This window comes from Neovison vison, chromosome 8, assembly GCF_020171115.1.
Source record: "Neovison vison isolate M4711 chromosome 8, ASM_NN_V1, whole genome shotgun sequence".
Lineage (NCBI taxonomy): Eukaryota > Metazoa > Chordata > Mammalia > Carnivora > Mustelidae > Neogale > Neogale vison.
The window spans coordinates 67,257,595-67,272,477 of NC_058098.1; the positions used below are offsets into that span (position 1 = coordinate 67,257,595).

General features: G+C 47.6%; 1 protein-coding gene across 1 annotated transcript in view; it reads left to right on the plus strand.

The window, feature by feature from the left end:
- Positions 1 to 7,280: 7,280 nt before the first annotated feature.
- The window catches only part of PYGB (glycogen phosphorylase B), a 58,143-nt gene continuing 50,540 nt past the window's right edge, over positions 7,281 to 14,883 (plus strand). The window contains exon 1 of the mRNA XM_044263825.1: positions 7,281 to 7,630. Coding sequence (XP_044119760.1) covers positions 7,388 to 7,630 — 243 coding nt within the window. The 5' untranslated portion in view covers positions 7,281 to 7,387. The remainder of the gene's footprint in view (positions 7,631 to 14,883) is intronic.

Sequence of the window (14,883 nt, forward strand, 5' to 3'; positions counted from 1 at the left end):
AAACTACAACAGGAATCCCAGCAGGAGGACTAAAGAGCAGCCGAGGATGGGTGATAGGAGTCTAGACCCACAGAGAACAAAGTGGCTAGAGGCCCCAGATTTCTTAGAGGACCAGTTCCTGAGACAGCCCTTGGGAGCTTGGGGGAGAAGATGCCCATGGCCCTTTGTGGTGTTGACACCGGATCTAGAAGTAGGCAGAAAGCCAGTGGCCTAAAAAAGTATCTGGAGCCCCGTTGGTCCGTTGGTTGTGGAGGAAGGAAACAGGATAAGCTGGGGAGGAAGATGGTGGAAGGCCAGGGACTGCACAGTATGAAACCCCAGGCCCTGCCCCCAGTCTGTGATGTTCACCATGTCCACAGATGCTCTCCACATGGGATTGGCTCCTAGTGTGCACAAGGTGAACTTTTGCACCTATTCACGCCATACAGCGATAGTTTTCCCAGACCCCGCAGACTCACGTCATCCCCAGTGGTATCCACCCCTCAAACTCAATCACCAATCTTAAGGCTGATGTCCTAGAGAATTGTCTGTCCTAGAACATCATGTAAATGGAATCTTACTGGATGTGCTCTAGTGCCAATGCTCTCACCCAGCATTATTCGCCCCCATTCCTGGCTGGAGTTGATCATTCTCGCCACTGTAGACTATTCAGCTGTAGGAATATGCTGCAATGTATTTATCCAGTGTTAATGGATATTTGCATGGTTTCCAGTTTGAACTGTTTTGATTAGGGCTGTTACAAACATTTTTGTGCATGCCTTTGGGTAGGCATATGTATTCATTTTTTTTTTAAGATTTTATTTATCTGACAGAGATACAGAGCACAAATAGGCAGAGAGGCAGGCAGATGGAGAGGGAGAAGCAGAGAGAGAGCCCAATGCCGTGCTCGATCTCAGGACCCTGGGATCATGACCTGAGCGGAAGGCAGCTGTTCAACCCAACCGAGCCACCCACGCACCCCATTACTGTTGGGTATTTTCTTTGGACTAAAATAGCTTGTTCCAAGGCAGGTGTTTGTTTAACTTTCAGGAAAACTACCAGGACACCTAGCAGGTCAGTCGGAAGAGCACTGTGACTCTCGATCTTGGGGTCATGAGTTCGAGCCCCACATTGGGTGTAGAGATTACATAAATAAATAAACTTAAAAAAAAGGAATACTACCAGTTTTTCAATGTATCAACCTGTAAGTGTTCTTACTGATACAGAAACTGCAGAGGCCAAGATGAGATCAGGGTCAGTGGGAGCAGGGCCGAGCCAGGGACTCCGCTTTGCGGAATACCAGCAGTGATGTTAATGGGTGTGGACCTGAGTTGCTGGTAAGAGTAAGCAAGGAGTCGGTCCTCAAGTCCAGGGTCTGCAGGCAGGAACTAGGTAACCCTGGCTTTGGGTAGGAGGAGGAGCAAGAGGAGAGGGGTGCTGAGACATTGTCATGGCATGGAGGGAAGGACAGATACCAGCAGGAGTGTGGACCACAGGTCCAGACCTCATCCTCAGCTCTGCACATTGAAAAATTCAGCTAATTCATTCATCCAGGGGTCAGGAGATGGCAGGAAATCGTCATATAGCAAGTTGTAGGAGATGCCAATTAAGAAACAATTTGATGGGCATGCGTGGGTGGCTCAGTCAGTTAGGTGTCTGACTTTTGATTTCAGCTCAGGTCTTGATCTCAGGATCGTGAGTTCAAACCATGTTTTGTAAGAAAAAAAAGAAGAAGAAAGAAAACAATTTGATGTATTTATGGTGTGGCATACACCCATCCTCCAAAAGGCACTGGTTGTCCCTAACAGCCCCAGGTAAGCTCACTCAGAGTCACAGCACAGTCTGGAAATTCCAAGTCAGCAGAGATAGGTAGATGTAATGGAGGGACACTTCCATCCAGCCCAGCCACCTTGAGGAATTGCTCTTCCTCCCTCCCTGCTGAGGACAGTGGCAGGGAGTGTGGGAAATCATGATTTCTTCAAAACACCTTTCTACTAATTTCTATAATTAAAAACTCTGAGCTGTGATTATCCCGTAAGGCCTCAACTCCTAAGGTGTGCTCCCAGAATATGGGGGCTTGTTTGAAATGCAGACTGCAGCCACACTCCATACCTGCCGAATCAGAACCTGCCTCCCCCCATTTTTTTTTAAAGTGAGCTCCATGCTAAGCATGGAGCCCCCGGCAAGGCTTGAACTTACAACCCTGAGATCAAGACCTGAGCTGGTATCAAGAGTCAGATGCTTAACTGACTGAGCCACCCAGGTGCCCTCAGCACCTCCCTCTGACACTCTTGTGTACCTCCCAGGAAGCAGGGGCCAGGGGTCTGCTATAACTGTTACTCAGGTGAAGTGGGCCTCCTGGGGGCATGCCTCCACCTGACAATGAGTCCACCGGACTCAAGGAGGCTTAAGGAATGAATAATGGAGCCCTTTACCTTGTCCTCTTAGGAATTTTTACACAGCTCCTCCCACAGAAAGCATCCTAAAATTCCCCTTGGGCTGGACCACGGTCTCCTTCCAGCCCCTTCTTTGTGTCTTCTGTGGGTGTGGAGCAGATGTACAGCCTGAGCTGTGCACAGCAGGTGTCAGGAGTGCCAGAGATTTTGGGAAGCTCCTGTGCCAGGGGAGCAGGTGACACAGACCAGGCGCCTCCCCGTGCAGCCTGAGGAGCACAGGCCCGGCTCAGCCCCACCTCGAGTCCAACCCCCCACCCTCCCCCTGGGCTGTGCATGGATTCACAAAGACACTTGTTTTTCTGGGTGACTTCCACAGGTAGCTGTTATCCCTCATTTTACATTAATTCAGGCTGTGCTGAGCCAGACTTCCTCACTGTGAGCTTAAATATTCTCTGCAGAGACAGGCAGTGCAAAAACCAGGCTTGCCTGTATACCAGAACCTTCCTCTCCTTGGGTTTCCAGGAGGTCTGTGCTAAGGGACAGGAGTGATACTGAGGACCCTGAAACTCTAAGGGCTGATTTCTTCCTGGGGGTCTGACCTTGAATGAGCAGGAGTTGTGGGGTGCAGGTGTGCATGTCAGACTCTCCTCATGCCTGGCCCTTCTACCCTGGCCCCATGGGTGAACTGCTGTCCCCCAGCTTACTCCGGTACAGCAGGAAGCCCATCCAGTATTCAATTCCAGGCTAATCTTAAAACTGCAAGGGCTTGTCCAGTTCAAGCCTATCAACATTGGGGAATGTTTCTGGCTTGGAGGACACCAGGCAATGGCCCTGGAGTGTAACCAACTTCCTGTCATTAGCATGTTCACCACCCTGTCCCTTGCCAGCCCCTGTCTGTGCCACCTTTCCAGGGGAGAGGGTCCTTTGGGTAAGGGGGACCTCCTAAACTGACTCTTGCTGGCTTTAGACCCTACCTCACAATCACTTAAGATGTAGCAGACCTTAGGACCAGACAGCTACATGCAAAAGAATGAAATTCTTTTTTTATACCACACACAAAACTAAATTTTAAATGGATTTAAAAAAATAATAAAATGGATTAAAGACCCTGGCACCTGGGTGGCTCAGTTGAACATTTTTTTTTTTAAGATTTTATTTACTTATCTCAGAGACACAGAGAGAGCACAAGTATGGGGAGCTGCAGAGACAGAAGGATAAGTAGACTCCCCACTGAGCAAGGAGCCTGAAGGGGGCTTGATCCCAGGACCCTGAGATCATGACCTAAACCAAAGTCAGATGCTTAACTAACTGAGCCACTTGGGTGCCCTATAGATTTCTTTTTGACATCAATGTGTTACAATACATTAATGTCATTATGAGTATCTGTTACATACCCCAGTAAAGGGAAATCCCAATTCCACAATATCATTCTAGCTGATGGTCTTACTTCTACTGAGGTTTACAATTATGGACCTCTCAAAAATAATGCATTTATTGTTTGTCTCCCATTTCCTGAAAGGCCAGGTCTGTGTTCATTTGCAATACTTAATTGGCCCTCACAGATTGGCCAGGGTGTTGCTGGGGTCCCAGGCAGTCTTCCTCTCTCTTTTCTTAAATTTTATTTTTTCAGTGTTCCAAGATTCATTGTTTATGCAACACATCCAGTGTTCCATGCAATATGGAGCCCACTACCGGGCTTTCACAATCCCTCACCCTTCTCCCCTCCAAAACCCTCAGTTTGTTTCTCAGAGTGCTAGGCAGTCTTTATCCTTATCTTGTATAGTCCCAACAAGGCTGGCAGAGCTTCCAAATCACTCACGTAACCAACATTTAGTGGACCTTTGTGATTAATGAAACACTTAAGAAGTTGAAGCAGACCACAAGGGTCTGTTTTCCACACCCAATTTCTTCTAACTCCCACAGCATTTCATTCCACACACAAGACATCTTTTGTCTGTTTTCAAGGCAGAGAACTCACTATAGACAGTCTGAAATACCTGTTTTAAAGAACTTTAAAGGTAATCTAACTTCCACAATACAGAACAGCTCACTACAAAAGTAATTGAACCCAGGGGTGCCTGGGTGGCTCAGCTGGTTAAACATCTGCTTTCGACTCAGGTCATGATCAATCTCTCAGGTCCTGGGATTGAGCCCTGCATTGGGCTCCTTGCTCGGTAGGGAGCCTGCTTCTCCCCCTGCCTGCCGTTCCCCCTGCTTGTGCTTGCTCTCCCTTTCTTTCTCACTTGGCTCTATGTCAAATAAATAAAATGTTTTTTTTTTTTTGAAAAGTAACTGAACCTGGATCAATATCCATCACTTCTTAGTAAATGAATATTTAAAATGTTCTCCTAAAAATAGAGAACTGGACATTACAAGGTGGCCTGACTGGCCTCACAATCCTCTCCCATTAGGAGAGGAGGTGCTCTGGCCCAGTCATAGCTGCCAGACTGCCAAAAAAACAGTCCTTTCCTTGGAGGGGCAAAGCTGAGCCCACTTTCTTTCCATTTTATCTGTTCAGAAGCCCTACAGCTCTGTAGGAAGATCCGGATTCTTCACCAAGCCTGACCTGGCTCCCCACCTCCAGTCTGAATGTATCCCTTGGTTGTCCTGGGGAGGAATAAATCTTTTCTGCTATTTATCTCAAGTTCTCCATGTGGGGCCCTATAAATTTGGCTGGCCAAAGACAGATTAACAAGAGAAGAACAAACATAAGCTTATTAGCATGTGCATCACACAAACACCCAAGAGTACCCAGAAACGAGCAACTCTTTTTTTTTTTTTAAGATTTTATTTATTTGACAGGCAGAGATCACAAGTAGGCAGAGAGGCAGGCAGAGAGAGAGGAGGAAGCAGGCTCCCTGCTGAGCAGAGAGCCCAATGCTGGGCTCAATCGAAGGACCCTGGGATCATGACCTGAGCTGAAGTTAGAGGCTTTAACCCCCTGAGCCACCCAGGCGCCCTGAGATGAGCAACTCTTAGTGGTGGTTAGAATTTGAGTTTAAATATCATTCTAGACTAAAACAACAGAGAGGGTTTGGACGTCCTAGCTAGGAAGACAAGTTATGGGAAGGTGACCAGAAATATGGTAAATGAAAGTTGTTTAGTTGTTTTATAGTCACACCTGTTAGGAGCGGAAAGATTTCTAGGAATGGAAGTGCCTTTTTAAATGTAAATTTTCTCTACAAAGGGAGAATTTGCACCCTATTTTTAGAGTTTTCCTGCTTTTGCTGTTTTCTCAGAAGCCTTTAGCTCAAAATAGTCTATAGGCCAAAGAGGCATTTTGGGGCTGGCATATTCTGGTACCTCTCAGTTGCCCTCTTTGCTCCACCTGCACTGGACTTGCTGTTCTGTGAACTGTCCAAGTGGGTGCCCACCTCAGGACCTCTGCAGTTCCTTCTCCCCCAGATTCTTTACTCATTATTTTTTTGGGGGGGGGTCTCAATTCAGATATCATCTCTTGGCTGCTTAATGTGCTTTTCTTCACAACACTTAAAACTATCTAAAAATTACTTATCTGAAAATGGCTGAGATGACCATGGGGTTCATTATCCATTCCAGTTATATTAGTGACCACCTGGAGAAATGCCAGCCTGCCTGCAATTTATTGCAGTCAGGCTGCAATTAATTCCACATTTATAGTCCTCCAAGAAGTATGCATATAGGAGAGAGTCCAGGTAAGAGGATTACTTGAAGTATCACACCAAGAAAACTCCTGCATCTACTTTCATGGCATCTTCTGCAGGCAAATTTGACCTCCATGTAAGTGGGGAATCTTTGCAGCCCATCAGTGCGAGATCACCAAGTGCAAACCTGCAGTGGCACAAAACTGGGCTACTGATCCACCGCAGTGAAGTAACTACAGGCAGTGGGACGTGGGCATCCAGGGAACAAAGGAAAAGAAAGGCAGGGGTCAGAATGAAACTCCCATAAAGCAGAAGCTCAGAGCAGAGCAGAGCTGTATGCAAGGCGCCAGGTGCAGTTCCCTTGGGAAACCACTGCCATCCCCCGTGTTAAGCAGATGTGGGAGTCTGTGTCCAGATTCCCCTTATCTGGGGCTCCCACCTGGGTGGGATGGAGGAGCCTGCATCACATCACCCAGATCCTTGGCCAGAGTGTGGTGTTTCCTTCTTCCTGAAGTAATCTGTAGGGCAAAGTGAGGGCCAGTGATTTAGGGAATCCGGTTTCTCAGTGAGTAAGCAGCGGTTGTTCCTCAGAGGGGTTGTTGTGACACTTCAGGGCGGCAGTGCCCCTCGGGAATGCTGTCTCCTGTTACCCAGCCTTGTGTGTCAGCCCAGGCTGAGGGTCGCAACCAGGCTGGCATTTATCAGTATGAGCAGTTTTACGTTAGCTGTCGTTTTCAGAGCCACTCCGCCTCCAGTTCGGGAGACTGAGCCCACCAGGCGCTGGTGGGTGCGTTTTTAACATGCACCGGTTTACCTTCCCATTTCCCAGGCCTCGGCATCACCCCAGCACCCAGGGCGCTCCCAGCTGGGGCAGCGCGGAACCCTGGCCGGGCGAGGGACGCGGGCCCCCAAATCCCGAAAGCCGCCGCTGCCGTCCCCACGTGGCACTGGGGGCAGGCAGGGCGGGATCGACGCTCTTTCCGAGTCCTCCGGCTCCTCCAGTCTCCCCGCCTTTGGCCGGGCTTGGAGTCAGACCCCACTCTTGGTTGACATGGGTAAATCACTTCATCTTCCCCACCTGTGAAACAGCACGCCCCTGCCGCCGTCCATCGACTAAAGCCTGGACCCGGGACCCTACGATGCCTCTCTGGAGGCCCCGCCCCTTGAGCCGCCCCCCGTCTCCTGAGGCCCTGACTCAGGAGACTAGCGTTCCGCCCCTATGTGGCCCCGTCCCTCCTCGCCTCTCGGCCCCGCCCCGGCACACCGCGCAGGCGCGGCCCATGCCAGCCGCCTAGCCGCAGTGCCCCACTCCAGAGCCGCCGCAGCATCCTCGGTGTCCGCGTGTTTTCCCCGCTCTGCATCTCGTCCTTCTCCTCCTTGGCCGGCGCGATGGCGAAGCCGCTGACGGACAGCGAGAAGCGGAAGCAGATCAGTGTGCGAGGCATCGCGGGGCTGGGCGATGTGGCCGAGGTGCGGAAGAGCTTCAATCGGCACCTGCACTTCACGCTGGTCAAGGACCGCAATGTGGCCACGCCGCGCGACTACTACTTCGCGCTGGCGCACACGGTGCGGGACCACCTAGTGGGCCGCTGGATCCGCACGCAGCAGCACTACTACGAGCGCGACCCCAAGGTGAGGCCAGGGTCGCCTGTCTGGGGTCACTCCGTCCGTCTTGCCGCGGCCGCTGCCCCACCCCGGGAAAGGGCAGCCCTTCTGCCGGCTCTCGCAAGCCGGGGGCCCCTGTGACGAGAGAGCAGAGTGACGCGTCTCTCCCTGAAAGACGCACGTAGTGCCCGTGCTTGCGGGTTGTCTTTAAGTTGAGCACGGCCACCCCCTCTCCGTCTCCGCAGGCCGTCCGTGGTCCACGCACCGGGCTCTCTGCTGGGAGACTAGCCTCGGCGGCGGCACGTCTCTCCCACCGCTTTTCCCCGGTCAGCCAGCTTTGCACAGGCCTAGTCCGGACTTTCCGCACTGCCACCCCGGGCGCAGAGCGGATTCGGGGGGTCAGGAGGTCGTCTAAGTAGGCAGATTAGGGTGTTGTCTACCCTGGGGTCCCTGGGGGACCTGGCCTCGGCATCCTCTGCTTGGGCCCGAGCCCACAGACCCTTAGCACGAAGAGCTCAGTCTTGCAGGGGTCCGCTGCTCCCCGCGACTGCTGAGCCCCGGAGTCCTGGCGGAATTTTCCAGTCTTTTTCTAGCCCGGAGCTTCCGCGACGGCTGCCCAGTCCGTGCTTCCTGCTCCGCTGTCCCCGCCCCCCACCTTTTGTTTTTCTGCAGCGGAGTGTGAGAGAAGAGAGTACTGGAGCCAGGCCTGGGCAATTTTGTGTCGGAGGTGGGTGAGCTCAGTCATCTGCGGGGAATTGTGGGGCTTTTTTTGGCTAGGCGGTGACCAGAAGAAAATCGTAGAGGACGCCTGCTAGAGCAGCAGGGGGTAAGGAGCTCAGAGAAGGAGCCCTCCAAGAAAGCTCTGTCGTTAGGGGTTTCTGCACCTTCCTTGAAGAACGTTGTCCTTGGGTTAAAGTTCACGGAGATTAAGTAATTAATCGCGGAGATTAATTAATTGTTACTTCTTGTATTTTGCAGAAATTTATGCTTATGTAGAAAAAGATGAAATATGCCAAAGAAAAGTCACTGATGGGACTCCATTACTCTTAACCATATTAAAATAAAGGTGTATGGACTTTCAGATCCTTTTCTATTAAATATACATACACATTTTTAAAAGTATATTGCATATACAGTTTTGTGGTTTTTCTGTTGACATTTGTAGCTTTTTTAATAGCTTTCCAAGTTAGTAAATATGCTTCTCGAATACCATTGGTAGGTTGATGGGCCTATCATAGTCTTGGTCACCCATCTGCTGCCAGTTTGGGGTTTTTCTTTTTGCTCTTGACTGTAGAGAATATTGTTCTTTCTATGATTCTGAGGTAGAGCCACTGATGAGGAAGGGACACACTTGCAGGCCTGAAGCCAGTTTGCAAATACCCGATTTGCAGTATACACATAGGCAGTGCTTAGCTTTGTTGATAGTATTTTAGAGTATTTTCATGAGGCATTAAGAAATGTTTAATAAGTGGTAAGACTGAGATTGACTGCTTTTCCAAACTTACTCTGGGGAACTCTTTTTTTCTAAAATAGAGATGGTAAGAAGGACAGATTTTTTTTTTTTTTTTAAAGATTTTATTTATTTATTTGACAGAGAGAGATTACAAGTAGGCAGAGAGGCAGGCAGAGAGACATAGGAGGAAGCAGGCTCCCTGCCGAGCAGAGAGCCCGATGCGGGACTCGATCCCAGGACCCCGAGATCATGACCTGAGCCGAAGGCAGTGGCTTAACCCACTGAGCCACCCAGGCGCCCAAGAAGGACAGATTTGTTTGAATACCAAATGGGCTGCTTCACATTTAGCATGCAAGACGGCATAGAAAGAAGTGGCACCAAATGGGCAAAGTGGATTTTTACAGCAGGGGCTTAGGATGACTTTGCCCTCTTGCCCATAGCCAAGAGGCAGTGGCTGCCCCAGAACTCCCTGAGGATGTCAGAGCTCTGGTTTGCAACATCATTTTTGCTGTCAGTGTAGCAGTTGACAGGGGCACAGCTTGGCTTGCACATTCAAGGACATTTCCCTGGATCTGGGCCAGGACGCACCCCAAAACCTTGCGTTCCCATTAAAGTGTTTATGTATAATTAGATCCTGAAAAGGACAGTGAGGCTCAGGGATTACGGAAATGACCTTTAATGAACAGAATTAATTCCTCTAACAAAACGGCTTTCCCAGTCCTCCTGCCTCTTGTGAGAGGTCTGAGTTTTGATTGCCGTGGTGGATACAGATGGAAAGTTTTGTCTTTTAAAGAAACCACACAGCCTGTAAGTGGAAGGTTGTTTGCCTGTTCTGGATAGCAAGGCAATTTAAAACGGAAAATTGGAAGTTAAGTGCTTCAGTCTGGCTGATTCACATTGAAAAACAAGCTCCTCCTCTCATTTTTCTGCAGAAGTTACATGTTTGCTTCTAATGGACCAGATATAAGCTCCACAAAGGTCAGAGCCTGATGGGAGGTAGGCTCTCAGTAAAAATCCTACAGAGCTGCACCCAGCCTGGGAATGACCTCGGGGTCTTGTACCACTGCACTTCTGACTGGGGTAGCTGAATGATCTATCTTTAGTAATTTAAGTGCTTATACTTAATTTTTTGTCTTCCAGACAATTATGCAAGTTCTTATGATTATTGGAGGAAAAATCGGAAAACAGATAAGCTGAAAGGGAAACATTAATTTTAATCTCTCTGAACACATAGTAATAACATGGTAAATACTATAAACATTTTGTGTCCTACATCTTTTTTTCTACACTGGTAGCAACACCTTTTTTATTATACAAAATAGTATAATGCTGTACCTATTATTTTGGAACCCTTTTAGCCTTCTATTTTTGGCAATAGCAGAAACAAATGGAACTTGTGCTCAGAGAAAGATTTTTCAGGCAACTGACCTGGTGAACCAGGTAAAAAAATCTGGCTTAAATTGAGAGGTGGGCACTTGATGGGAGGCAATACTTCGTTCTGAAGTTGATTCAAAGATTCTCTGAGGTAATGGCAAGGTCAGGAGTCTGGGATGAAACTCCAGAGCTGGAACTCCACTCTGAATTCAGGAATAGAAGAGAGCTGGATTGGGAGGGATGACTTACATGATCCCAAGCTCCTTTTAGTCCTGGCTTTACCATTCCATCTGTGAGACCTTGAACTTGGCTGGATTTCTTAATTTTGCTTGGCCTCAGATTTTTCATTTTTAAAATGGGGGAAGGATGAAATGAGGTAACCCACTTCTGAGGTCCCTCCCATGCTAAAAAGTTGTGGGGCTTGTGTTTGCTTATAAAATGTTTCCATTTTATATTGACATTCCATCTCTATCCAAAAAGAACCAGAGAATGCTTAAGCAAGGCATGACATAAAGGTTCAAAGTAATAGAAGACCTCAAAGAGAAGGTTGGGGCCAGAGAGTAACAGTAGGGAAACAGGTTGCATTCAAAGTGCAGACATAAGTTCTGGCAACCAAAACAGATGGCAGTTCATGTCCACTTACAGGAGTCATAGGATCTCTGTGATAATTGCTAGAGTGAGCAGGTGTGAGATGTCTTCTGTGGGATTTTAAAGTAGATAGTGTAGAATGCAGACAACTGGTATACTGTATCCTTATAGTGGGTGGAAGAGCCTGTTTACTAACGGCTCTTTCCCATAATTATGCTCACAGCATAGCCATGATAGTAGATTAAGTAAAGACAGCTCCACCATGGGCCCAGACTGCAGTCTTAAATATTTCTGATAGAATAACCATAATGAATATGATTAATCTTATGGTTTGGCTGGACACAGGAGTTAAAGGAATATGATCTAGAGCAGTGTTTCTGCATTCTTGGCTGCCCACCGCCTCCACTTACAAGATTTCCTTTTAGTGATGGGACAAGCCACTGGGGTCTTTTTAACACACCCAGTTTTGGTATGTTTCCACTTGTCTTGTGAAGTTGACCTTGTATCCCATGGGCAAGCTTCCCTGTCACCAGATAGCTCAGTTATTTTCTCTCAAGCTAGAAGCTTGAGGATAGACAGATGTTTTGTGTTGCTGATTAACCTGACAGGTCACCAAGTGGAAGATAGGGTTAAGCTGTCATTTTGTGAGATTAAGAAGCCTCTCAGAGTATGTGCTATGATTTTTCGAAGAAGACAATCTGGCTCTGCTCTTAAGAGCTGTGATGGCTTATTTACTGTGTCACCTTTTCTGGGCCCCAGTGTCCAGAAATTTGATCCAATACTATTCTGGACGTTTCTATGAAGGTGTTTTTTAGATGAGATTAATATTAAAATCAGTGGATGCTTGAGTCGTGCAGATTACCCTCTGTTGTGTAGGGTGGGCCTCATCTGATCAGTTGAAGACCTTAATAGAATAAAGACTGATAGCACCACCCTTGACCCCCACCCCCCAGGCTCACCCCTCCCTAGCAGGAGGAAATTCTGCCAGCAGATTGCATTTGGACTGCAAACACCATCCTCCCTCTCTCATCTGATTTTAGCCTCAGACCTCCACAACTGTGTGAGCCAATTCCTTAAAATAAATTTATATATATATATTTTCCTGTTGATTCTGTGTCTCTGGAGAGCTCTAATACCCAGATGCAATGGATGGCTGCAAGGACCCTTTGTATTTTTATGAAATACCATCACTGACCTTGCTTCTGAATCCCAGCCCTTTTTAAATAATTCTGTTTTATATGACATCAGACTTAAAAGTTGCAGAAATAATAAATTCTCTTTTTCATGCAAATTCACAAACATTAAACATTTTAACACATTTCTTGTGTCCCTTTCTTTACATATTAATACATTTTTTTCTCTGAGCCATTTGAAAGTAAGTTGCAGACTTGATGCTCCTTTACCCTTAAAAATGTAAGTGTGTGCTTCCAAAAATCAGGGAGACTCTGTTAGACAAACCCCATGAAAGAGTAAACCCAGGACATTCATAGAGACATGGTGCTGCCACTTACAGATCTCCTATAAATACAAATAAGACAATTGGGAGAACTTTATGTCTTTTCAGATTGTACCTAATTTTTCATCAAACAAATCAAAGCTTTAAGCTATTTAGAAATCTGTACATTCTGAGATATGAAGCAGATCAGCAACAGATAATTACTGGCTTTTTTTCCCTACCTTCTACAGGATGGGGTTCTTAGGACACAGTAAAGGGAAGAGAAATAAACACAAATTTAGCAAGGTAGTCAGACTACAGAAAAGTTTGGTCAGCTCTATCTTGGATGGGATCTTCTGGTGTAGGAATTACATGTGATTTCAGCTCTAGTTGAGCATCTTCTCAGCCTGGAAATAGCACTTAAGATGAAAGGTGGAGGTAGCTTGGTTAAAATGCTGACTAGAAAAAAAATTTTTTTAATAAAAAAAAATGCTGACTAGGACCACATGGGTTATAAACCTACTTCGACATAGTCCAGATCATTTCACATAAATTGATTAGGCTCTGGCTTCTCTGGCTGGGGGAGGGAGACTTGCATGATTGGTACTGGAATGGGAGTGAGTAGATATTTTGTAGAGCTTAACAGCAATGGAAGGCAGAAGGCAGGGGATTTTAAAAATGTCATGGAGCACACAGGAAATCTGTTCCCTGCAGAACTGAGTGATCTTTGTGATCCCTGTAAGTTCTCAAATTCTATTATATTTTACATTTTCCAAATTGAGCAAATAGCCCCATGTTCTAGTTCTAGGTACCAGTACCTAAAGTGGAAAAAGAAATTCTTGATCCACACCGGAACAAAAGTCTTCCAGTTACAGGAAGCCAAGTTTCCCTGGCACTTAATCCTAAGTGTGACTTAGGATTGAGTGTGACTTCATAGATTGGGGGTTTAAGAACTGAGATAATGTTGGCACCCAGGTGGCTCAGTCGGTCAGGCATCTGCCTTCAGCTCAGGTCATGATCCCAAGTCCTGGGACTGAATCCCACATTGGGCGCCCTGCTCAGTGGGGAGTCTGCTTCTCCCTCTGCCCCGCCATGTGCACGTTTTCTCTCTCAAATAAATAAAATCTTTAAGAAAGAGAGAGATGAGCTAATGTTCAACATCTTTATGGCAGACAGAGCAGTGGTTTCATAGAGGTGTTATCAGTATGACTCTCCAAAAAGCCCCTCAGATGCAGCAGAATGTGTGCCGTGACACAGCCAGTGAAGATGAGGATGAGCCTCAGCTGTTGGCAGCAGGGAGAGGCTGGGGCATTGTGGCCCTGGAGCCACCGGAGAGGCTGGGGAGCCCACCAGAGTTGGCCTCTTGTTGGGCTGGTGGTCTCTGTCCTGGCCAGCTCCCTGACAGAGCTAGCTGCCTGCTGTGGGGGCCACTCTGCCTGATTAGCCACCAGGAGAAGGCATTTGGCGTGTGAAGACGTAGCACAGACAGAATCTGGTCGAGAAGGGGAGTGCTGCTGCCTTTTCCAGGGCACAGGATGACACGTCTCTGGCCAGAATCTGCTTTTTGTTGAAAACAATTGCCCAGTCTGTGTTTAGTTGCCCTGAATGTTGGAGAAGTTCTCTGTTCCTTTTCCTGCAGAGCATTCAGAGCCTTCTGCTAAACAAAGACTTTCTTTTCCCTTGGGGAGGGAAAATAAATTGGTGGTCTGTAGAAGTCCAGTTCTGTTAATGAATCTCCATCGTGTAAAGAGAAAATGAGGCTCTGCCTCTTGTCATTCAGCTCCAGCTCCACAATTCAAATTCCTTAACTCCTAAAATGTCTTCAGGAGATTACTGTGTGGTGTAGGGTTTGTGTTGCTCCTCTTTTCATCTCTTTATGTTAGGGAGCTTCATTTGTTTTTCTGCAGTGCTGCCTGTCAGTTTAGGCTTTGCCTGTAATAAGTGAAAACAATTTGGAAAAAAAAAAAAAAAGCTGCCTCTAAGCCACTTTTTTTAAAATATATTTTTTTAAGATTTTATTTATTTGGCAGAGATCACAAGTAGGCAGAGAGGCAGGCGGGGGGCGAGAGGGACAGGCTGAGCCGAGAGCCCGATGTGGGGCTCAGTCTCAGGACCCTGAGACCACGACCTGAGCCAAAGGCAGAGGCTTAACCCACTGAGCCACCCAGGCACCCGTCTAAGCTTCTTAATATGTGTTACAGTCGTATTGCAAGAAGGGACCATTCAGGAAAGTTCAAAGCCCAGCTCAGCATCTTAGGTGGCAGGCCCCCCCGCTGCTATAGAGGGGCTAAAGGGGTCCCTGTCTCTCTCAGGCCAAAGCAGGGGAGCGTCTGGTTTTTCAGCTGGCTCTCCTTGAGCTGGGTGGCCCTGTCCACAGTTGCACAGATGGTGGCTGGGGAAGCTGGGAGGGTGGGAGGGGTGGAAAGAGGC